The sequence below is a fragment of the Candoia aspera genome, chromosome 2, assembly GCF_035149785.1.
Source record: "Candoia aspera isolate rCanAsp1 chromosome 2, rCanAsp1.hap2, whole genome shotgun sequence".
In the NCBI taxonomy this organism is placed as follows: Eukaryota; Metazoa; Chordata; class Lepidosauria; order Squamata; family Boidae; genus Candoia; species Candoia aspera.
In genome coordinates, this window is record NC_086154.1 from 153,210,835 (window position 1) to 153,234,372 (window position 23,538).

The 23,538-nt window shown below is 44.0% G+C and overlaps 2 protein-coding genes across 4 annotated transcripts in view; both read right to left on the minus strand.

Moving 5' to 3' along the window:
- The window catches only part of KHSRP (KH-type splicing regulatory protein), a 292,174-nt gene that overhangs the window by 99,316 nt on the left and 169,320 nt on the right, over nt 1-23,538 (minus strand). The window lies entirely within an intron of this gene.
- Nucleotides 5,672-23,538, minus strand: part of PALM3 (paralemmin 3) — a 32,205-nt gene continuing 14,338 nt past the window's right edge. For 2 of the 3 annotated variants that reach the window (XM_063294349.1, XM_063294348.1), the window contains exons 3-8: nt 19,558-19,638; nt 18,753-18,877; nt 16,056-16,161; nt 14,036-14,066; nt 12,859-12,966; nt 5,672-9,323 (exon numbers count right to left, since the gene is read on the minus strand). In XM_063294349.1, coding sequence (XP_063150419.1) covers nt 6,934-9,323; nt 12,859-12,966; nt 14,036-14,066; nt 16,056-16,161; nt 18,753-18,877; nt 19,558-19,638 — 2,841 coding nt within the window. In that variant the 3' untranslated portion in view covers nt 5,672-6,933. The remainder of the gene's footprint in view (nt 9,324-12,858; nt 12,967-14,035; nt 14,067-16,055; nt 16,162-18,752; nt 18,878-19,557; nt 19,639-23,538) is intronic. The other variant, XM_063294350.1, reaches the window with a different exon arrangement.

The following is a 23,538-nucleotide window of genomic DNA, read 5'->3' on the forward strand; positions in this document are numbered from 1 at the left end:
TGCTCACTTTCTGGCTCCTGCATCAGGGGAGCCAACTCTTTTGGGACAGCAGGCACATCTGGAGTTTTGAGAGCATGCTGTGGTGCGTGTGACCAGTCACAAAGCAGCCATCTACTTGAAGATAAATTAGGTTGTCCTTCGACACCTCCTCTGACCCAGATGGGGTGCTATCCCCCACTTCAGATTACCTTTTTTTTTTTTTTTAACAGGTAGGCACAATCTCCCAACCAAGCCTGGGATGCAGTTGCCCACCATTTTTATTTGTTAAAAATGCCTTTGATGTTTATTTCTATTGGAATTCCCAATTTCTGTTGGAAGATAAACTCTCAAAATCCTCCATTTTCATACCCCCCCACCCCCATTATTCTCATAAGGCAGTTTCTGCTGGGAGACTACATATTTATTTGCTAGGTGGGTCTCACATTTTATAACAGTAAACAGTATAATTAGGTGCATGGGGCTCCAGAACAGTTCTAGTGTCTCTTGCATGTTTGTATTGGTTATGCTGTCCAATAAAATTCCAGCTAATAGTGATTATGCTGGCTGGGAGTGAAGATTGTCACTGGGTTGTGTTAAGCTATCACAAATCTATAGTAGCATAATGTTTGCTGCCTTTGCTTGTAATTCCTGGCCTGCCACAGGTAAAATGCCAGCCAATGGTGCTGTCCGTCCTTATGGTGTACAGGACACAGTAAGGGCAGGGATTGGTGGATTCCCCTGGTTGTCTCCCTCCCCTCCCACCAAGCACCCCTAGGTGGCAGAAAAATGTTCACTCATCACTCTTTTTAACGGGGGCTGGAGGCAGGTTTAGCTCCAGTCTTTCGCACAGGTGCATTCAAAGGGAGCTGAGCTAATAGAGAGGCTCCTTTGGGACACAGATTTACTGCTAAGCTGGAATGGCCCTAAACTTGTGCCCCAACTCCCACCTGATCCCCAGAAGAGAGGTAAGTCTTCATTCCCACCAGCCCAAACAACTGACTGAAGCCAGCATTCTTGATTTTATTTCACAGGGCTGTCCTATGTCTCTCTTCCCCCACTGGCTGCTTAGATGCTGTTCAAGCAGATCTAGGTCTCCAAGCCAGGGACAGAGTCAGATGCCTGTCAGGAACAGAGCACAGTTTGAAATAACTAGTCCAGTGTTTCTCGACCTTGGCAACTTTTAAGGTGTGTGGACTTCAACTCTCAGAATTCCTCAGTCAGCCATGCTGGCTGGGGAATTCTGGGAGTTGAAGTCCACACATCTTAAAGTGGCTAAGGCTGAGAAACACTGGTCTAGAGGGCTGTAGGTATTATTTTGTATGGGGCTCATACTAGAAGCTCAGGTCCTCCCCTCAGTGAGGGATTTATATAACTTTGTATTTCAGTGATTATATTTACTATATATTATAAGGCCTGTGAGTTCAAATCCTGGTTAAAGAGTTGAAAACAATATATCAGACTTAATGTCTGGGGGCCACCTCAGGCTGACAAGCTCAAGAAAGGACGAAACTGGTCATATATTGCCTCCTAGTAGTGATCAGAAAGTGTAACTACTGCAATACAAAGGCAAGTACTGTAGTTTAATATAAAATAAAGTACCAGGTTTGGGAAAGGAAAATATGCTGGGCTGCAGTGAGATTGTCATGTCAAAAGTAAAAATGGTGCCCCTTTCCTGCAGGCCTGACCAAGCGTGTACGTGAAGGTGACACAAAATCAGTGCCTGCCATAGTGGTGGCATTGGTAAAGTGACTGCTGTCACGTTAAAGCATGTGGCATTGGAATTTGGGGGAAAGAAGAGTTTGGCAGCCTTGCTAAAGGGCAAGTCCAGGTAGGTTAAGCTGGGAAGAGAAACTTCTGGGCTCACTTTTCTCAGCAGGATTTAGCAAAATCAAATGGTCCTCTGTCTCCTTTGTGAACTGTCCATGAGAAAAGAGCCCCTCACAGACCTTGGGTGGAAATAAAAACAATGAGCTGCTTTCCCAAAGCTGGCAAACCCACTGCCTCATTGGGTGCTAAACAAAGGCTTGGCTCGATCAATGTCACATCTCTCTTGTCAAGCTACTGAGCCTGCATGATCCAGGAGGATCTTTTCCGGGAGCATTTCTTCCAAGACCTTTGTTGAATTCCTATTTTTGAAGCACCAGTTGGCTAGAAATTGGATGAATCACTCTGCACCCCCTCCCCTGCCTAAGTCTTTCATGGCGAATAAGGCTCAGGTATGGCTTCGTTGCACACTGTGAATCCCCCACCACTGCCTTCCATCCTTCAGAGCTTGTACTGCCTGCATTGTACTACTGTAACATAAAAGGAAGTTGTATGTTGCCGTAAATCTCCACAGGAGACAGCTCCTATGAGAAAGTCAAAGCACCTGTTGCTGAAATACTACATTGGGTGGGAAAGCCAATGAGAGCATCACTTTGGGTGGTTTCCCATGTTGTCATACAAATTTTGCAGGAGTTTGAGGATGCTGCTGCGAGGAGTATGGGGCAGGAATATCCTACAGGCAAAGTGGCCAGTAGTGACATGGGATTGGTGCAAACATCACAGACAGCAGAAGGTGGTTGTATATGCAGACAAGAATGGGCAGAACTAATTATGGGGCTCAGAAGCTTCCTTTCCTGTGGATCTTCTCTTGTATGTCCTTGGTCAGTTTGAAAGGGAATGTGTGTGTGTGTGTAGAAATATATGCCGTAGTCTTACTGTGAATTTTAAATGTATTATATCTGCCCCCAAATTAAGCACTGCTTCTGCTTTTACTCAGATGCTGCTTCTGTCCTTATACTGACACAAGACAGTGGGCACTTTTTGCACCCACAGCTCAAACTTCCCTAAATCAAAATAAAACCCCAAGGATTTGTTTGGTGAAGTTGCACACTTCATGCCATCAAAACTCAGCAATTTTGCCAACCAGCTTTGGTGGTACAATCTGGGTTGGAGCCATGCATGACACATGGATGGCTGATTCCTGCCATATAAACAAACACCATCTGCTTTGCTTTTCCTCGACTGGTGGGACTTGCTGTCAAGACATTCACATCAAAGGCTTCCAGTGGGAATGGCGAACTGAACGGCTGTGCCCGCTGGTTCAGTGGGTGGAGTTGACAATGCGGTAAGTTTTTGGGGGGCTCAGGCAGGTTTTCCTGAAGCCCGGAAATGTTCTCCGATCAAGGAGAATACCTGGAATCATCCCATCTGTCCTCTGGATGGCTCCTTGCAGCCAGAAGATCACAAACAGCGTTTTGCTTTCGATGGGTAAGAGCCAGCTGGGAGGCAGGGATTTCATCACTTTCCAAGCTGCGCTGTAGCCTTAAAGGGACACTAAGACCAGCCACCCCATTTCTAAACCACCAATTTGTATTTTTTTTTAAAATCTATGTACCCCAAGAGAGGCTTTCTACAGTGAGAAGCTGGTTCTCTTGGTGCTTAATGTTACTTTTGGGATTACTTTTTTTAAAAAAATCTTTTAAGTTTGGGATTTTGTTTTCCTTCCAAAGGAAATTCCAAAGATTGAGAGTAAACAATTGTCTTCCTGTTGTTATTTTTGTACTAAATTTGAAGATATTAGCATTTTCCTACATGTTGAATCGGCCGTTCTGAACTTTCAGTTTTCTGTTTCTACTTTTCCTGGGGAAGTGTCTGCATATCTTAGTTCGCTTATATAAACACATTCCAGAATCCTTTCATATCTTCAACTTTTGCTGGTTAAGCTCCTAGGGGGTGCCATAATTTACTGCATGAGACATGGAGGATTTCGAACAGATACTTTCTGACTTTCACCAGGATTTTAAACAGATTTCTTCTGACTTCTATCAAACTTTTATGCAAGATATCCAGGACATTGTGGAAAATATGAGATCTAAAATGTGCCGTCAGGTTGGGGATGTGGTGGATGAAATTGAGGAATTTAAGAGCGATAGACAGGGTTTTTTTTAAGACTGAGATTGGGATTTTTATTGAGATGCTGGATGAAGATTGGATAATGGAGTTGGAGAAATCTAAAGGAGAGAGTGATCTGCAAGCCATAAGTAAAATCGATCTCCTGGTGGAATGCCATAAAAGAACCTGGAATCTTTGAGGGGGGGCAGTTGGGCTGTTTGATTCTTTCAAGAGGAAAGCTCTGTGCACATTGTGGGGCTATGTAACTGCTTTGGTTTATTCTGAAGTGGGATAAGGGTTGAAGAACATTCACCTGGTTTGCTTTAAGGATTTGACTGATACTACTTGCCTTAAGAGATTTGGATTTACCATTTTGCATTGGCTTTGTTTTTTGGGTTTATTAAGATTAAAATCGTTAAAACTATTGTATTAGGGTTAAAGAATGTTCACCTGGTTTGCTTTAAGGATTTGACTGATGCTACTTGCCTTAAGAGATTTGGATTTACCGTTTTGCATTGGCTTTGTTTTTGGGGTTTATTAAGATTGGGATTATTAAAATTGTTGTACTATTAAGTATAATAGCAGACAACTTACGTGCTTTTTAATTTGATTATTATAGTAGACAGAAAAGTATAGAATAGTGGTAGGAAGGGAATAATTAAATATTTTTATCTTTTGAAGAGGAGAAAGATGTTTAGGGTTATATGAACTTTTTTCCCCTTTATTTTAATATAAGGGGGAGGAGTAACTGTGCTTAGTGATTTTTATTATGTGTTAAAGGGGAATGACTTAAAGAAATCATGTGGTGTTTTGGTTTAATATAGAGTAAGAGATTGATTATGGAAATTCTTTTGTATACCTTTGCTGTTAAAAGTCAGAAGCCACATCTTTTTGTAAATTTGAAAAAAAATTCTCTTGTGTTTCCGCACTTCTGTAGTTTTTTTCTTTCTTTGTAGTTTTTTTTTTGTTTTTTGTCGTTTTTGTTCTTCTCTTGAAACCTAATAAAGTTTACTATATTAAAACAAAGACATTCGCGTCAAAGTGCTTCATCCGCCTCTGGCCTCCCCGTATACCAATATGTTATTGTCATAACGTAGTGGACCACAGTACACACTGTGAGGAAGAGAGCTTCCCCTTCACCACCATCACAGTTCCAAATCTTAGCTCTGCCAGGAACACACCTGGTATATCTACATTACACATCTCAAACTACTTTGGCTGCTATTTCTTCTCCCCATGAGACACTTGGAATGGGAGCCCTGGGAGGAAGTCCGTCAAGGCAATGCTTACGTGTGCTCACTCACTTGCAACGCTTCAGGTCTGGAATAGAGCAGCCCTAACCAGAAGGAAAAAGCCAAAACTAGTTTGGGCAAGGAGAGGCACTGCGTGACATTTTAAACAAGTTATCTGTTCTTTCAGCCTCTGCTTTCCTCGCTCAGTTTCTGCAGCGTGATGGAGCACTGACCTACTTAACTGGATTATTGTTGAGTATGACTGAGATTGCATGGGGTGTACTTTCAGTGCTTTAAAAGCCATATATAAACACAATGCATTGTTATTTATTATTCATGATAAGCCCTTATTGGAAAAGGGGAGATGGTGAAGTGGCTTTTAACTGCTGCCTCTTTCCCAGGACCAGAAAACCTGGTGCAAGAGACAGGATCACCAACTCTTCACCCAGTCTACCCCCAGTTCACACCCGGGCTTTGGTTATTGGCACGAAGCTGATCATCAGACAGCTCTGCTAGACTGCCCCATTTCCAAGTCCAAGATGCAAATCTCATGTCCCTATCCCAAGCAGAGTCACAGGTCTTGCTTGTCATTGCATCTGACTTTAATTGAGAATCTTTCAGTATTGGCCAGAAACTGACATGTAAAAGGCTCTTACTGGCTTAGGTGGTGGCCCTAACAGAAGTTATATCACTAAAATTAAAACAAAGTGCATAGAATAAACAGTCACTGGAAGGAGGAAGTGGAGGGCTGGGGGGAGGGCTTGTGACCTGGCAGGGCACAAGCCCAGGCTTTTTATAGGAAGGGAAGAATCAGAGCTAGGAAAGGCTTCTCAGTCCTGTCTTGGGAGGTAGAACATTGAGTCTACCCTACACAAGATCTTGGCTGGAGACCACATTTAGGAGAGAAGGTTCCAGTAGTGCCTTGTCCAAAGTCTCTGCAACACACCGCCCATTGGCAGGGAGTCCTCTTGTGTCTAGGGGTCAGTGCCCTGCACGATTAGTTGTGTCCAGCTGGCCATCTTAGCAGAGGAACAGGAGGTGGGAACAGGAGGAAGGCATTGCTCAGTGTCTGGAGTGGGTCCAGATTGATTTGGTGAGTCATGCCAACTCAGCGGAAGGGGTTCAGGCACATGCGGAGAGTGTGGGTGGCAGGAGTTCTGCATGCATCTTGTAGCCTTTGTGTCCAGCCCTGTGAAGGAGTTGTGGAAGCCTGTAGGTTCGCAATGGCACATAACTCAGGTGTTTTCCAAGATAGGAAAATGCCTTGCAAGCCAAAGGAAGAAAAGATGGATATGCCCGTATCTTGGTTTGCATGTTATAACCCTTGTGCACATGCATGTGCATTCTAAGTGTGTAATGTACGTGCATGCACAAGGATGACATGCAGGCACATAAACTATAAGTGGAGGGAATGGTGATAAAGTTCAAGCATCAGTGTTTGACAGTGCCAACAGAAATGCAGGTCTACACTGCTAGTGTATGGAGAGGCGTGCATGCTGCAGGAGAACGTGTGGGCCTACACAATTTGCCCAAGCAGGGCATCCTTCATTTGCTACCTCCTGGAAAGCAGGGAGGAGAGCTATGAGATATCAATAAAGAGAAACAATCCTGTCATTGAACAAACTCTTTCTGTGACACAGCAAGCCTTCCATGGATCCATCTATGCAACTTGCCTCTGAGTCCCTCCATGGAGTGTGTACTGTATGCATGTGTGTGCATGCGCATGCATGAATGTGTGAGATGCCTACACTACATGATTAGCAGGGCATGTTAGCACTTTCAGAGCCTGCTGCTAGGGCCAGATCAATGACACCTGTTCTCCTCAACTGGGTGAGAGATGCCAAGCTTACATGACCAAGCAGCATTGGCACGTCTTCTGCTTGCGTCTGTTCTGCTCCTGCTCTTGACCCTCCCCCTGGTGTGATACTGCAGGTTGGAGATGGCATGAGGCAGGATTGGCATCAGTGGTGATGTAGATTGGAGCCTCCTGGACTGAGGCTCCATGATGCTTTTGGATCCCAGTCTTGGACTGCTGCTGATCTCCTAGAGAAATGTCCTGTGGGGCTACTGTGGTTTTCAGCTCATTCAACAAAGGTTGTTGCTCAGCAGCAACGTTTTCTTGGATTTCAGTGGTTTCTGCTACTCCTGAAGCCAAATTAGCATCTCTGTCGCCTTTCAATTCCTGATTCTTTGAACTTACAGCTGCATCCAGGAGCGGTTGAGCAGAGTCTTGGTTCGAAGTCAGCAAAGCATCAAGAACAGTTGTCTCTTGCAGTACTGGACACTGGTCTTTGTTAGGTGTTGCGGCTTGATCCAGCAATGTAGGGATCTCTTCCACATGAGATGGAGAGATCTTTCCTCCAAGAATCTCTTCTGTTTCTTCAAGGGAAGAGATCTGGTCCTGCAGAGAGGCTGACATGCGCTCCACTACTGTTGGCTGGGCCTGTTCTTGAAGTGATATTTCTGGGAGAAAGGAGGTCTGACTTTGAAGTGATGTATGAACCTGATCAGTTAGAGATCCTCCTACCTCCTGCAGAGAAGGGGTCTTGCCCCCCAGAAATGTGGGTTTCTGGTCCTGGAGGCCTAGTGGAATTTGGTCTGGCCCAGTTGTTGGTGTCTCCTTGCCTTCATCCTCAGATAATGGGATCTGGCCTGAAGGAAATTTATCAGTCTCAAGCAGAAGCACTATTTGAGACTCTGTAACAGTTGGCATTTGGACTTGCAAAGCTACTGGAACTTCTTCTTCCAAGGAAAAATTATTGGCTTCTTGAAGGGATGTGATTTGATCAGGTAGAGGAGAGAGTTGATTAGTAACAGAAGGGGTTATATTTGGAAGGGGACCTTTCATCTCCAGCACGAGTTGTTCTTGGTCCAGAACAGTTGGTAAAATCTGGGGGGATCTCTGTCCTTCATGTAATGAGGAAGGAATCTCTCCTGGCAGAGATGTGAGCTGGTCTGGAGAGGTAGGCAGTATTTGGTCTACTACAGAATCACTATATTCTTGAAGAGATGTTGAGATTTGGTCCAGATTTTTTCCATTAGCTTCATGTACAGATGATGGGGTCTGGTCCAACAAGACGTGTTTAGCATCTTGAGAAGTAGTATCACCTTGTAATAAGAATGCTTTCTGCTCTGGAGAAGAAAAATGGTCCTGCAAAGATGATGGATTTGACTCCATAAAGGATTCTGGCAGTGAAGATGGGATTTGACCTAAAAGAGAACCCTTATTTTCTTGCAGTGAAACAGATTGGTCCAAAAGGGGAGATGGACTCTGATTTGGTAATAATGACTGTTCTGACTCTAGGAGTGGAGTTTCAGTCTCCTGAAAAGATGGATTCTGTTCTAGAGGGAATCCTTTAGTATCTGGCAGAGAAGGAATCTGATCTGATGGAGATGAAGTCATGACTGGATCAAGAAGAGACAGCTTAGCTTCTTCCGAAGTGTTCAAAATCTTTGTTTCTTGCACAGAAGAGATCTGGTCTGAAACAGGTTGTCTGGTCTCCTCCCCCTCTCCTGCTTCCCCCAGCATTATTGTCTCTGATGCATGGCATTCTTGCATCTCCTCCTCCTTTGTGTGATTTGCCTGCTTCCCTGTCACTGCTTCTTCTGCAGCAACATCACAGACTGCCAGGTCTCTGGCAGGCTCTACCTCCTTTGCATTTTGCTCTGGTAGTTCTTTCTGCCCCATTTCCATCAGAATTGCCTCCCTGACCAAAGAGCCTATCTCATGCTCACTATCTGCCTGCTTCCTGGGGGAATCAAGGCAGATAGTCCTGTCCTGTAGAAGGCTGGGAGGATTTTGCTGATCATGGGAGGTTGGGGACTCTCCCTCTGGGCCATCACGGCTACCAAAATCACTGTCTGGGCAGTTTTCAGTAGCATAGCCAGTCTTCTTTTGATCCACTACATTGCAAAGAAGACCTGAACTACTCCATTCTTCACAGTCATTCCCCATGTTATCATGGTCCCCCAACTCTTCCTCTTTCCTAATGAAGCTCTGGGTCTGCCCAACAGCATCCATGCTTCCCACTGCCTGCCCCAAATGATCTCTGATGACCATCTTTTCCACTGCCAGCTTTCTTTGGTGGGCAGCAGGGGCTTCACTAGAATCCAAATTCTTCATAGCAGGAGCAGCCTTGGTTCTCCCTTGATGAGGTTGAAGGCCCCCACTTTCCATAGCCACAGGGTTTACTTTGACTCCTGTTTTTTCAGAGCTGCCTTCACTGCCAAAAATACCTTTGGAGAACAAAAGGAAATGTCAGACATTCTGGTCCTGATATATATACTCTTTTTAAATACTTCCAATAATACAGAAGCCAACCTTCCTCAACCTGGTGCCCTCCAGATGCACCAGAACTACAATTTCAAGAATTCTCAGAGCTGATTTATGTTCACTGGGCATATCCACCAAACAAGTCATACTGGTTTACAGTATAGATAATGGTTTGCTGTATTATGGCTCTCCCCACCCCCAACCCCTTCCAAAAGCTGGGACTTATAGGCTGTGTGAGTGATAGGCTTCTTGACCAAAGCATAGCTTCAGGCTGACGTGGGAAAGGAGATTCATATTCAGCTGGTCTACCTTTGGGATGATGACCAATCCCCTTTGTCCCTAGTTTGGACACAGCCCTTGCCGGTCTTGCAATGCAGACAACTCACTTGAAGTTAAGCTCCAGCTTCTCAGTCCAGAAGAGACAACTGACAAACCAAGCAGTCCCCACAATTTGGTCTGTTTGTCCTCTGATAGCTTTTCCAACTGCAGTTATACCACCTACATTCTGACTGGGTCTTGCCAGTCTTAACACTGCCTTTCTTCTCCCCTTTCAAGCTCTTGGTCCCATAATTTCAAAATCTCACTTTTAAGAACAGTTGATTCATTTGCTCTCCTTAAAAACATAAAGGGGAGAAGTAAAGAAACATCAATATTCTGACTTCCAATCAACTCAGCTTGAACACTGCCCATCTCCCCATTGGGGGAGATGGGTGGTGATATAAATTTATTTATTTATTTATCTATTTATTTATTTAATAAAATTACTGGAATGTTTCTACTTCTCTGCTTCACAACACAGCAAGATGCCAGAGGCACAATGTGTTGAGAAACAGCAGCATCATGCCTTCCAGAGGATGATGGAGACAGTAGTCGAGCAATCTGGAGCATAGGGAAGACTACAGCATCCTGAGTGGTGCAGAGGAAGCTATAGGCTGATTCTAGAGAATACACCAGGACATTTTCTTGCCTGAGACTCACTGAACTAATTTAGGTCTTACTTATTTATTTGAATTTATAGACAAAGATCAAATCAAGTACATCAGAAACCAAGTATAAATATCAAGAAATCTGCACAATTTGATATATAAGCTGAGTATCTAATAGCAATAGCAACTGTAATAAATTTGGCAGCTCTTCTGGAAATACCCAGAGACCTATCTGCTGTTCTGAACTGGCATGAAGATGGGTTAGGAAAGGTGTTATTAATTGAACTCTCCACACTACACGGGAGGGGCAGTGCAAAAGCATGTGGGAGACTTCCTACTTCTTCTAACAAACATGGGGAGGATGTTGATACATCTACCTTCTAGCAGTAAGGAACACAAAACATAGTGGGTAATAGTCAACACTTTTGTATGAGATGGGCAGAGAATATTTGCCCAATGTTAGCATGGGAGAATGACCTCCTAAGCAGGCCTGCTTTGTAAAAGGTGGAGCTTTACTTGGGTCACTCAGGATACTGACATTGAGGACCCTCCCTTTCAGCTCTCTCTAGGCCAGCTGATGGTCCATACAATTATGTAAATCTGTGTGGATGGTAGTCTTCCCTGAGCATATAAAATGGCCCTGCAGCATCAGGGAGGCTAGAGTATTACCAAAAGACTGGCATATAAACCGTAGTCTGGCTTCTCTTCAGATCTTGGTTTATAGATCTGTGCAGTTGTGCCATTTTCATTCATTTCAATGAGGCTTGCATCAGAGATCTTCCCTAAGGAATTGTGCATTAATGGGAGGAGAGAATGCAATTTAGATTTTCTACTTCAGGCACCAAAATAACTTGGGCCAGACCTATATAGCAGATGAAGCAACCTTTGACTTAGCCCCTTAATCTCTGTTTCCAAATCCAAGGTATAGTCAGCTGCATTTACTTAGATCTATCTCCCCATCTTTGTCTAATCCCCACTTCTCTTACTTACAGTTCCTATTCTGCAAGTAGCCTCCTGGGTAGGGTTTGTCTGCTAGCCAAGAAGCTCCAGTAAGTGCAGTTACACTGATGACACTGAAGAAAGTGCATAAGAACTTTATCTTTCCAGCACCACTTTCATGTGATGGTGTTCACATCTGAAAGTTTCAGATAACTCTTTCCACACAAGATGTCCCTTCTACCAAAGAATGCTTACATCTTCCATATGGAATCTGTGCATGTTGCAGAAACTACAGTGCACATCTATAATGGATCCCCTGTGTTTTGTAGAGCATGGAGAGACAGGATGAATCCCACAGGTTCATCTTAAAAGCACCCTCTGGGGAAGGACACTGTTCTTTAGTCTTCTGGGTTAAGTAGGAAGGGAAGGGAGAGAGAAAGGAGGAGTGGGCAGAAAGGGGGGGAGGGGCGGGAGATACCACAAAACCAGAAACACTTTTGGCTAGCTTTGGCCCAGAGTGACCACAGCCTACATGTCACCCTTGAAGAGCATCCCAGAGGGCAAGCAACCTTCAGCAGAATGTAACATATAAATGGGAAGGGGAAATATTCAGCCTAACGTTCCCTACACATTCCATTCACACTGATAGGAAATCCTCACAGCACATCCAAGAAGTCTGTAGAACAGTGCCCATTAATATGGAGACTATCCGAAATACTTACTGTAGTATGGGTTAAAAGGCACGTTGGGGAAAGGCAGGTTATCCCATCTATCCTTAGAAACAACTTCTTTTACTAACTGTTTAGTAAGGACATTTTAAAGTATCTCCATTAATGGGGGCTATTTTAAAGTTGTGTTTTGGTAAAAAACAATAGTGCTTGTGTGCAGAAGGAGGGAGTTACCTCCAATCAGGTGCTGGTCAGAGATAAGATCTTTCTGATAGAAATGGGGGGGGGAGCAAAGGTCAGGGCTTTGGCAGAAGGGGGAGGAGTTGTCTAGATTCCTCAAGGACCATGAGACCCTCATGCGGCCTGCAGGCTAGACATTTCCCATGCAACAGATTTTAGGAAACAGTATAGGATAAATAATCATTTCATGAAGTTGGGCCTTACTAGAATTCTGCATAAACCTAAAGTGCACCTAATACACACTGGATTCTCCCCCATGGTTTAGCATTCGAGTGGCCTATCACAGCAATGAGCAAGTCTGTCTTTCAGAGATTAATCTCTCCCGTTAATGATCTTCTCAGCAAGGAAGTCTGAAGTGCTCCTGAGCTCCACAGGATTTCATCTGTCATGAACCCTTGCCAAATAAAGTATTTTTTGCCATCCCCACCACCTACCCCAATTGCTCTTCTAAAACAAGAGTGAACCTTCAGAAGTCCTGACTCCAAAAGGAGCGGTCCGCTTACAGTGGAAACCAAGATTTTTTGTCATGGCAAATTTTCTACCACTCCATATCAAAGTCCATGTTTGCAAGAAATCATGTGACAGATGCAAACCTGCTCAGCAGTTATGCCTATTGTCCTCTTGGCTCTGTGGAATTTGGACTGTAGATTTTATCTTTATCACCACCTAAGGATCTGGCCTGATCCCTTACCTAATGGCAGATCTTGCCAGCTGCTAATACCCACCATCTCCTGACATGTCTCCATTCTCCAGTTGTTCCTTGGTTGTTGCCTGCATGGGCTTCTGAGGAGGAACAGAAGCCAACTCAAGTTTGGTCTCAGTGATATTTCCCTCTGTAAAGAAAGCATTACTTTCAGTTAGGTTAACCGGGTCCCTTTGCAGAGGGAGCGCACTGGAGCAAAAGGATGTTTCGTGTAGCTCAAAAGGTAAAGCCTAGCGAAAAAGCAACCTGGGCTTGTTGGTACCCTTGCTGAGACTGGCAGTTCAAAGTCAAGCAAAGTCAATTCTTCCAAGCACAGTTCTCACAAAGTCATATTTAACAAGATTTATTGAGATGAAAGGGATACATTTATAAGAATTTCAGCAACTGAACTATTCCCAATTTAGAACCAATGTACTCTCAATTTTTTTTTAATCCATTCAGTCGTGTCCAATTCTCGGAGACTGCCTGGACAAGTCCCTGCAGTTTTCTTGGCAAGGTTTTCAGAAGTGGTTTGCCATTGCCTCCTTCCCAGCTAGCTTTCTGCCTAAGGCGGGACTAGAATTCATGGTCTTCTGGTTTCTAGCCTGGTGGCTTAACCACTGCACCAGACTAGCTCTGATTACCCCCAATACATTGGAGCAAAGACTTCCTTAATTCCTTTCTAAAAGCTTTCCTGTGAACTGGAAAGTGGGTGGTTCTTTTCACTGATAATGGATAAGCTTGCAGGTGACTGTTGACAGAACCATCCCCTGAATCTGTGAGCTAACAAGCCATATGGATACCTGTGCAAATAATAGTTTGTCCTTTAGTTTATTCATCCTTTTGGTATTTTAGCCTGGTGAGAGAGATTAAAAACTTAGAAGTTCAGGTCAGAGACCACAAAATCTTGAGGTCATATGAGATAAAACGCTACCATTCACTTGGGCAAGGGACCCTTTAGGCTGATCCATTAGTATGAGTGTAGGTCTAGGTCTGCAAGTACTGGACAATTCTAAAGAGGACATAAAATCATTAATTGTGACTCACAATTAATGCAGCCCAAATTCTATGTAATGACCCATCTCCTCCATTAGTTAGTCTATACAAATAGTCCTATTTATTTCAATCGCAACTGCATAAAAGAATTCCCAGGCTGATTGTGCCCACTGTGATAAGGTACGCCAGACAATCTGCATCTTACCAAATGGAAAATTACTCACTTTCTGGAGAAGAGGAAGATGTCCCATCAATCTGAAAACACAAGGAAGAAATTTGATACAGTGATAATCAAGGAAATTTCACATGAACTAAATATACTTTATCTAATCTAATTTATTCTCAGAGAAAGCATTGTCACCATGATGAATAGGAATACAATATTTTTCCTTTTCGAGGTTAAACTTGTGGGAGGGGGCAGGAATGAAGGGCATTTGCCAGATTGCACCAAAAGCCTTTGTCCAGAACCTGGACACCATTTGCTCAACACCCCTCAGTTTTGTAACTCTTTAAAACAATGGGCTCATTGCTTGACTTAACAGGTTGTGTATTGGTTCATTCCTCATGCTACCCCAAAGGGCCAAACCTAAAGCCCCAAGTACCAAATGTGGCCCCCAAAAACTGCACATCACACCTCGGAGACCACTAAAAAATTTTATTGCATTAATTTTTTTTAATGTAACAGAGGATGAAATTATATTAATTATATTTATAGCTTAAATTAAATTAAATCAAATCAAAATTACTTTTTGTCTGCTACTTTTCAAAATGAGGCTGCTGGCATAGTATTTAAAATTCAGAAGTTGCCCTCAACCTGCAAAAGTTTGTGCAAAGGCAGATTGTTTGGTCTCAGCATGTTCTGCTGTAACTTAGTTGCTACATTCACACAAGACAATAAACTGGAGTTCTGCAGAATCCTGTTGTATTATTCATGAAGAAATAGAGCCTGTTGTTCAAATGCTCCTGCTTAGGTCCTTTTCCATCAGGAAAAGCTTCAGCAATCATGAATTCACCATCAGCATAGCTTCCAAAACAAGGTCTTGGATTGTTGCTCCCAAAGACAAAAGTCATAATTCAGCTTCAAACCCTGGCCTGTCCAACTGTAAGAGTTTTCTTCCTGGTGAAAACCTTGCTTCTGATATCATTTTCACTGGCAGAAGAACAAAATGAGAAGCCTCCTGAGCCTGAACAATGGAACCAAAGGCTTCAAGGAACATTATCAGGAGCCTCATTTCCAAAAGGGGATGAGACCAGAACAAAAACTGGACTTGATCTGATTTCATTTACATTTGAACATACTTACAATGAAATGAGATGGATTTATTTAATAATGTAGAAAGCAAAGCAGGGTCAGCTGTTCTTAGTACTTGGACGGGGAAAATCAGGAAAATCCAGGACTATATGAGAATTTTTTTTAAAAAGCAACACTTGGAAGAAGGCCATGGCAAACCACTTTGGCATCTATGTTGAGACAACTGCATGGATGTGTCCACGAAAGTCACCAGGAGTTGGACACAACTCAAAGGCAACTATTTTTTGATACAAAGGCTTCTTAGGTATTTGCATCTTCTGTTACATTAAAACTACTGGGTGACCATTTCTGGAGGGTTATCTCCACATGCTTGTAAACCTTGAGGCTGCAGAGGAAGGCTATTGATCTGCTTATATCTACAGCGATACAAGTCATAACTGTATGATTAGACATTTACAATATGGACAATGTGGGTCCAGACGGTCCAAAATGCATGTTTTGCACATATTGACTGTGGCTAGCTGCTGTTGTCACATTACAACTATCCTGTGGGCCTTATTAGCAAAGGTTTCCAGATGCAATTCAACATGCTAGTTTGGACTTATAGGCCTAGATACTTTCAGAACCAACCAGAATTGGCCCGTCTGAGAACCTCAGTTTTGTGAGGTGATGGGGACTGAAGCCAGAAAATACTGTTTATCAATCTAGGTGCTTATATCCTGGAACAGACTTCCTTTAGGAGCTAAGCTGGCCTTCTGGGGATGGCCTTCTGGAAGACAGTGAAGGCTGTCCACTTCCCGTGGATCTTTAGGGAATATTGTATGCCATCTGGAACCAGATTTTATTAGTCAGTCATTTAATCTGACATTATGTATTTTTGTTTGATATTAAATTGTATTGCACATTTCACCCTGGATGTTTTACTACGTTTCTCTGTTGTTATACGCTGCTGTGAGGCTAAAAGATTTGGCAGCATTCAAATTAATAAATACCTTCACAATGCCATCCAGTGATGCCTGCTTCACCTCCTTCAAAGATGGTTGCTGCTGTCCCTGGGGAAGGTCCACATTATCTAGGTGCTGCATTTGAGACTGGAGACTTCAGAGAGAGAAAGAATGAGATATTAGAGACACCGTTCTATGGCCTTTGCAGACTGTAGAGGAATGCAAGAGAAGCACTTTAAAGCCCATTGGTATTGAGATCAAGGTTCTACAAGGTTCTAGATGGGGAACCTGGGATCCTCTAGAGCAGTGTTTCTCGACCTTGGCAACTTTTAAGGTGTGTGGACTTCAACTCTCAGAATTCCTCAGTCAGCCATGCTGGCTGGGGAGTTCTGGGAGTTGAAGTCCACACATCTTAAAGTTGCCAAGGTTGAGAAACACTGATCTAGATACTGCTGCACTCCCAGCATTCCCAGGGAGCATGACCACTGGTGAACTGAAGTTCAACAGCTTCTGAAGGGCGAGCATTTCCCCATCCCTATTTTAAAAGAGAAGACTCTTTTACTTGGAAATCGATGGACTTGGGCACCATAACCCATGCTTTGATATCTTTTAGAGCAGATTATTATAAATGTTCTACTGGATGCCTGTTTCTGATGTGTTCCTAAAATGCATCTGACCGCTTTCTAAAGAAAACAATCAACAGTAAGCTTGGCGCTATGAGGAAGCAAGAAGGCTCTGTTTCTTATCGTTTGTCTTTCTCCACAAAGTGGAAGAAAGGCTTTATCTGCAAACTTCACCCGCATGAACTTTCAGAGAGGAGACTTCAGATTCCAGCTGAAGTATACAGGAATAAGAGAACAGGGAGAGCCTGAGGTCCTTCAGATGTTACTGAACTCTAATTCCCAGATCTATTGGGCCAGGCCTTCACCACCCTTCGCGTAGAATTTTAAAGATTCAAACCAGCTTCCTGAATTCTTTTGTACTACTACACAGTACAAGCTGGGTTTTGACATAGACATTTGCAAGCTGCTGAGACAGCTACAGATTGGATGTATTTATTACTTCAATGTATATGACTACTCAATTAATTATTGTTTATTGATTTGATATTTTTGTTTTGTCATATACTATTATTATTCGATTCATAGTCTGCACTGGAGAGCTCCTTGGTGACGTAGCAGGGCAGAAAGGTTAAAATAGGTATGTCTCATTGTTTAAGTGGATTTCAAGTCCCATTCCCTATTTGAGAAACAGTTCACCCAGCTGTCTTTTAATACTGTGAGTGGAACACTATTACTTTCTTGGACAACTGCTGAGTAGTTGCTTAAGGTGTGTGCATGTGAGAAGACTCTGCTACATTTACAATGGGACTTACGTAGGTTCTCTTGTTGCTTCCCACCCTCCTCCCAAAAGGTAGGATTTATATGAGCCAATCTTGATTCCAGTATCTTTGTGGTTCAGCTATGTAGTTTGCTTGGCAACAGCCCAGAGTGGTTTGCCAATACTTTCTTCCAGGATGTTTTTCCAACTGTCTAGCCTAATCTAGTCTAGTCTAGTCTAGTCTAGTCTTGGCATTACCTGGTGGCCTCCCATTCAAATCAATGCTGCTTAGCTTTTTCAGATCAGCCATGGCTGCTAGGTGGTTATTTTTGCACTGTCTCAGGAGTGCTGCTGAATCATCACTCAACTGAGCATTCCTATCCTTCTTCCCTTCAGCTCCCTCAGGCCAGACAGTAGTTTTAATTGAAACTACTGTCTTGTGTGTTGGTTTCCCCCCGCCCCCCCCCCCCTTTAGTTCAGTTTTGTTTTTAGCCTCTTCCGGAAAGAGAGCTCACAGAGGCAGGAGGGAGACACCAAGTCCCAGCTAAGCAGCGCTTGTCCCCAGAGGACCTCAATGCCATCATCAGCTCTATCTGCAGCTCTATCCAAAATCACAAGTTGTTGTAAACGTTGCTCTTTATATATAAACCAACACCAGAGGAAAAGTCTCTGCCCAGAGTGGCTTACAGATGAAAATGTGATGCAGGGAAACAGAAGGGGGAGGAGAAAGAAATGGAAGCAAGTTCAGGTAATTAATGAAGTCAGGAGAAGATGGTAGGCTCCATTCAGTCATTTAGGCTTCACAAAGAAAAGCATCTTGAATTCGAAACTGGGCTGAACCTTCATAATAAAGTGTGCAAGCTCTTGAATTGCAGGTACCAAAAGCATGAGTTAAGAAGAGGAGCAGGTACAGAGTTCTGGAGAAATCAAAGCTTGCATATTTCTGAGGCCCTTCTCCTGGTCCCCAAAGAGGCACATGCATTTGGCTACCCTATGGCCCTAACCCTGGGGAATTCTTCACAGACTGGGGAGGAAATTCAAGGGAACAAGGAGGGTGACAGATGGCACATGTGTTCTGGACAGCAAGCATTAAGTGTAGCAGAAGAGTAAAGGAGCTGTTTGTTGAGGGAGCAGGAGACCCTGAGGCAGCCATGGAAGAAAGGCCACAGGCAGGATTATCTGAACGGCAACTGTGCCCAGCTACTCCATAGCTGCTACAACCCAGAGGTGTTGCAGATGGAGGAAGTCTCCTTCAAGCAGCAAAAGATTACCTTTGAATGCCATTTCCCTTACATGTCTCTTGAAACAACCATTCTGCTTTATGAACTGACTGTTCCTTGGCTGGATGAAATTATGGGAAGTGAATCCCATCTAGTTACTGTAATCCCAAAGCTCCACATCCACCATCCCTTAGGACACACCCACCTGGACAGATCTTGTTCTAAGTCTTGGACGCGAGACTGTGCCTCCCAAAGAGAAGACATGTAATCCTTGTCATCAGCAGGTATGGATGTTCCCTCCATCAGCCACCGATCACGCAGGGATTTCCTCTTAGGACAGACAGAGAAGGCATTGAGTGTCCACTTTATACTAGACATGCACACCAGGTAACCACGTGGGCTATCAGGATGCATCAAGACAAATGAGTTTCAGTCAGAAGCCCATGCATAGGTACACATACATGTATTCACTCCTATGCTTGTTCAGCCACACCCATATATATGGTCATACACAAATGAAATTACACGTGAAGCTCTGTGGCTTGACCGCAGATGTTGGACACACCCACCAGTGCAGATACTCCACTCCATAATGCACACATTCTTTCCTTTTCTCTCACCACCACCCCACACATATAAGCTTGTTCTGGGGAAAAACTGGAGGTCCTGGAGGAGAGATGGGATAGAAAACTAACAAATAAATTGGCTCAAGGCAGAGCATCAGAAGACTGCTGAACAAAACTGAATATAGGGCAAACCCAATCAGCCTTCTCGAATTGCCGTGGATGTACCTAGCCCCAAAGGGTCTGTATGAACCACAGCTCGGTGGGTGCATCGCTGCCTCTTCCTTCCCCTCAGTTTGGTGTGGGGGGACCGGCTGTCGCTTACAACCACTTTCCTTCCCCCTACAGCCCCCACCCCCACCCCAATCTTTTGGCTTCTGATCCTTGCACAGCCACCTCCACCTCTCGCTGGTCCATCCATTCCTGTATCCCCTTCGTGGATGGTACCTTGAGGCGTTGGACTCGCAGTCTCTCTTCCTCCAGCTCCCGCCGGGTGGCTAGGATGCGCTCCTGCAGCCTCCGCCGCTCCTGCAGCAAAGCAAAAGGACCGGGGGGGGGGGGAGGCGGAGTGAGGCGAGGCGAGGCGAGGCGAGGCAGGAGCCGCCCTGCAAAAGGGCGGACAAAGGGCCCGCCGCGGAGGGAGGCAGGGCGGGACCGAGCCCACGTGGGCGAGCGGCAGACCCGGCTGCTTGTTTGCCTGGCCGATCGCGCTGCCGTGGATTAACCCCAACAGAACCAGCCTCGCTTGAACGGAGCCCTCTTCCGTTGGGCTTTCCGGCGCCTTATCTCCCCGTTCGACAGGAGTCCCTCCCGCAGCGCTTGATCGCTCCCTTCTGCGTTCCTCCGCCTGGTTTGGACGACTCCCGGTTTGCACAGGCTTCGAAAACTGCCCAGCCGCGCAATGCGTGCACCCGGACTCTGAAGTGCTTGCCCTGTTGAAAGCATCAACAGGGAGCGGGGGAGGTGGGGGACAGCGGAGTGGGGGAGACTGCCGTGTCCCCTCAGCCCTACCAGCGGCAGTTTTGATTTCGTTTTATCAGAAACGCCAAACACCCTGAGAACAGAGAGCGCGCCTCTTTTTGCAGAAAGCTGCTCAGAGAAGGAAGAGTTTGCGGCAGCTTTGATGCCAACCATTGTATTAGCATAGATTTCCTATGAGGGTTTTTTGTGTGTCTTTTTCTATTTCCTATTCTGTTTGTGTGTCTTTTTCTATTCTATTTCTATGCACTTAAGAAATTAGTAGTGGGTGGTCTGTACACAATTTAACTAAATACATATTTTGATTTACAATATAAATATTAAAACAGTACCAAGTTTTAAACTACCAGAAAACAATGTAACAGAAATCAAAATATTTAAAAACTTCAGAATTAAATATTTAAAATGACAAATTAATATTGCACATTATGTATCTTTCTACAGCCACTGGATGATCAGCCCCTCCAGGTAACAGGAAGTAATTTTTTTCCCCACCAGTTAGGAGTGAGGGTATCCTTGGGAAGGATATTTCAGAGTTTGGGTGCAGCCACCCAGAAGGCCCTGTCCCACTGTCCCAACTAAGGTAATGTGTGCATGACATATTGTCAAGTTAAGGAGTGAACATCTTCCATAGTATACATGGCTTTAACCAAAAACAGATTTACCATGTTTTCAGAACCTGGAGCAGTCACTGTTTAGAGATTATGGAAACCAGACTTCATAAGCAAGGATCAAGGATCGATTCAAATTTAACAGAAACTCAAAATGGTGGGTGTTTCAGGTTCAAACAATGCAGGGAGACTAAGTCGTTGAACAAGAGTCATGCACTCTATGTGACTTGTGTTAACAATAAGTAGCTTTATTATGAACTACTTGTAGCTAGTAATATTCCTCCTATACTTTCGAATATGTATATTTTATTTTTCAGACAATGCCAATAGGCTAATACTTTGGAATCCTTTGGAATTTGAACAGGTCTGTTCAGATCTATTTTTATTTTTAAAATCTGTGAAAGCTTCCTTTTATTCAAAGGGATGAGACTTCCTGGTGATTCGTCCCATTCGTATCGACAAGAAAGTGAAGGGAGGCAGGGACCATTCCCGGAGTTTTGTTTTAATTGCTGGAAAAATGATTCTATAACAGGAAGCAAAGACGTGGAGGTGGGATTGTTAGGAGAGACTCATTCAAGAGGAGAAGGTATTTCCCTGCATGTTGAGGTTGAATGGCATTGTGTGATGGGTGATGTCCACAGGCATGTCTGTCTGGAACATTTAACCACTGAGGATGGTGCTCTTTCTTTTCACTGGCAATGACTTTCTAGGATCCAAGGATCTTCCTCCTCTTGCTACCTGAGATCAGTTACCTAGGAATGTCATAGATTTAATCTGGAGCTGTGGGTACTTTACGGATGATCTACAGAAGTTCCCATCCTCGGATAAGAGGAAAGATGAAACACCTGCCTGCCACATTGGATTTGGAGAGCAGAAAAGAAACAGATCTGATCCCCAGTATACAATCCATCAGCACTTCTTGAAAGGAATGGGAATTGCATCAGATCATTGGGAAAACATTCTTTTAATGAGAACTTGAGCAGGAGACTTGTCTATGATCCATCATCACATATGCAGGAGGGAGGTGGTGTGGTTTGGTTTGCCTTGGGCTGCCCTTATTTTGGGGCATGCTTGCTTATAGGTGAAATGGGATTCTTATCTGCATTGGTGTTGGATAAATGAAAGTAAGGAGTGGTGTTGACTTTGGTTTAATTGGTGCCAGTGAATACCAGGATATGATTTCTATTTGGGTGTGTACCTTATGGAGGCTCTGCTTTTTGTGTGCAAAAGAGTACTTGCTGCTTACAAAGTCTGGGTGTGTACCAGACACCTTGCTGCAGACATATGGCCACTGATGTGTCTGTTACTGTGTGCATACTCTAGATGCCTGTGCATTCATAGTGCACAGGATAGTTCACAGCCTCCTCTCCCTGCTGCCCTCTGCTCTGTCCAGATTTGATTCCTGCACAGAAGCATCAGCTAAAGCAATTCTTATGACAGTAAATATCTGCTACACTTTCTGGTATGCAGCATTCATGACAACCTCATTGTCAGGATGGGTGCATGTGACTCCACACAAGGGCAGCCCGGCTGCATCTCAGGAAACAACCCCAACCCAATCCCTGCCTCTTCCAAGTCTGGGCAAGGCTCCAGACCTCTCTCTCCTTCTGTTTGGTTCAGGATGAAGCTATTGTCTGATGAATTATTCATTTGTTTGAAGAGAAGATAAGCCAAGGAAAGAGACTCAGGTTACCCCAGGTTTCCCATGGAGCAGGGCAAACAGCCCATATTTAGCACAAACCCAAAGCCACCAGGCAAAGACTGTAAGTGGAGAAGAACAGCTGGCCCCTCTGTCCCTTCTGCTGGGGACATTCCTGTCATTTCTTTTAGCCCTTCCTTGGACAATTCAGGAAGAGTCTGGCAACTTCTCCCAGCAAAAATAAGTTTTAATGAAATCTGGATTGGAGCCCTTATTCTCTGGGAGGATACCCTCCTGTCTCTCCCCATGGGACTAGGAGGAGGATCTCAGAAATTTCATCCCCAGCAAGGCTTCTTTTTTAATGAATGGAAGGAATTATATAGTTGCTCCAGGTTTGTAAACAGCCACTGGCAGAGTGAGGATGGAGAATTGTAGTTCATACACTATTTCAGTAGCCCTTAAATTAATCCAGATGTGCTGCTATTGTTGTCCTTCTAATCTAAGATAGAAATTAGGTCTACATGTTGCACTAAGACATAGTTTGCTTAATCATAGTTTGCTGATCAATCCACAATTTGCTGAATTCACCCAATATATTAAGCCACAAAACATGATTTAAAAAACACAGCTGGGTGTGTGATATATTCATGCCTATTTTGCCTCATTGCACAGCCCACCCCCCCAAAACCAATAAAAAACCCCATGGTCCTTAACCTCAAAAGAGTTCTCCACTGGGCCATTTTAAGGCAAAAAATCTCCAGCTTCCTTCCCCTTGCTTCTGCTCTCCAAAAAACCCTTCCTTTGCTGTGTTAAATTTGAAACAAACCAAACTATCCTGCTGCCCAACTCATAAGGGACCTGGAAGACAGTGCCCAAGGACTGGAGAAGAAGGGACCACCCCACACCAGGCTAAAGTGATCAAGAGATGCCCAGTTAGGGATCACCTGACTGACAATGACCACATGGTTGGTGAAGCTCATCAGATACCCATGGCAAAACTACTGCAAACTGTTGCTTGCTTAAAGGGGGAAAACACTAACACTGTAACAGCTAAGGACAACTTTAAGCTACCCCAGATATGGGTTGGTGATGAAAAAAGGACATGGCAGGGAAAAAAAATAACAGGCTTGTGGAATGGTTAGGTGCCAGTGGAGAAAGGCACCAAATCTCCCATCCAATCAGCAGAGCCTGCTAGAATCA